Source organism: Histomonas meleagridis, assembly GCF_020186115.1.
Source record: "Histomonas meleagridis strain 2922-C6/04-10x chromosome Unknown contig_80, whole genome shotgun sequence".
Lineage (NCBI taxonomy): Eukaryota > Parabasalia > Tritrichomonadida > Dientamoebidae > Histomonas > Histomonas meleagridis.
In genome coordinates, this window is record NW_027150918.1 from 145,312 (window position 1) to 146,362 (window position 1,051).

At 29.5% G+C, this 1,051-nt stretch overlaps 1 protein-coding gene across 1 annotated transcript; it reads right to left on the reverse strand.

Annotated features, from left to right (window-relative positions):
• Positions 1 to 424: 424 nt before the first annotated feature.
• On the reverse strand, positions 425 to 847 carry GO595_008966 (40S ribosomal protein S19; the record flags this gene model as incomplete). The annotated part of the gene is made up of 1 exon (XM_067922598.1): positions 425 to 847. The coding sequence occupies one exon, from the start codon at positions 845 to 847 to the stop codon at positions 425 to 427; it is 423 nt and encodes a 140-aa protein (XP_067770909.1).
• Between the last annotated feature and the right edge of the window lie 204 nt (positions 848 to 1,051).

Consider the following 1,051-nt stretch of genomic DNA (forward strand, 5'->3'; position numbering starts at 1 on the left):
AGTGTTATTTTCGAAAAAGAAGATCAGCATTTAAAAACTTTGCAAAAATGAGTAGGAAAAGTGAAAAAACCTTGCTGAACAAACGTCTCTGAAAAAGTTTCGGATTGAATTGAAATTGAACGTAAAATAAGTTGCTTCATTCACAATCAAAAATCATTATTTTGAACATATTTATAAAGCATGCACAGTCAAAAGTCATAACGATCCTAATTAATTTCATATAATCAAACTGATTTTTATGTAAGCCAAATAAAGTACTTTTAGATTCAAGTATTAAAAACATAATTAAGATATATACGAAAGCATGCCCTACTTTAAATACACAACTATTTGTTAAAGCTGTTAAAGTTTTTTTTTAAGTTTAAAATAATTTCGTTATATCTAAAATTCAAATGATTTTTTTCAATATCAAACTTTTAATGATCTAATTTTGTTCTCTAGGTTCTGATTGAGCTAAAAGAGATGCTGCAATAGAATCCATAGTTGCCTTGGCATTATTCGAAACAAAAAGAATTCCTGATTGATCTTTAATCAGCCATCCAATTTGTTTAAACTTACGAATACATTGAAATCTTGCATTCCGCGCAAGACTTTTCTCTATTTCTGTGGAATTTTTATTTCTTGACTTTTCAACGCGAAGACAACTTTCAAAACTAGGATGAAGATAAAATTGATGAACAATTGTAGCTGCTTGTTTAAACCACCAACTTTGAATTAATTCTTTTTGTTCTGGTAAAAGAATTGCCTTATCAAAAGGACTTGAAAATTGACCGGATGCTTTTAAAAAAGATGCAAGAGCTTGAATGAACTCACGCACGGGAACATCTCGCACCGTTCCCAATGTCATTCTCGAGGAAGAGTTTCAGCTGGAAAAATGAACGACCAGCGGTTTTTTGAAAAAACTTTTTGTTTAATGTAAAGTTATCAAACACAAGTTTTAAAATTTTGTAAAATGGCAAAAAATGATTTCCCACGCAGTCAATATTTTAACAAATGCTGTGAAATTGGTGAAAACCGTTGGAATTGGATTATGAAAATAAATAAATTTTAT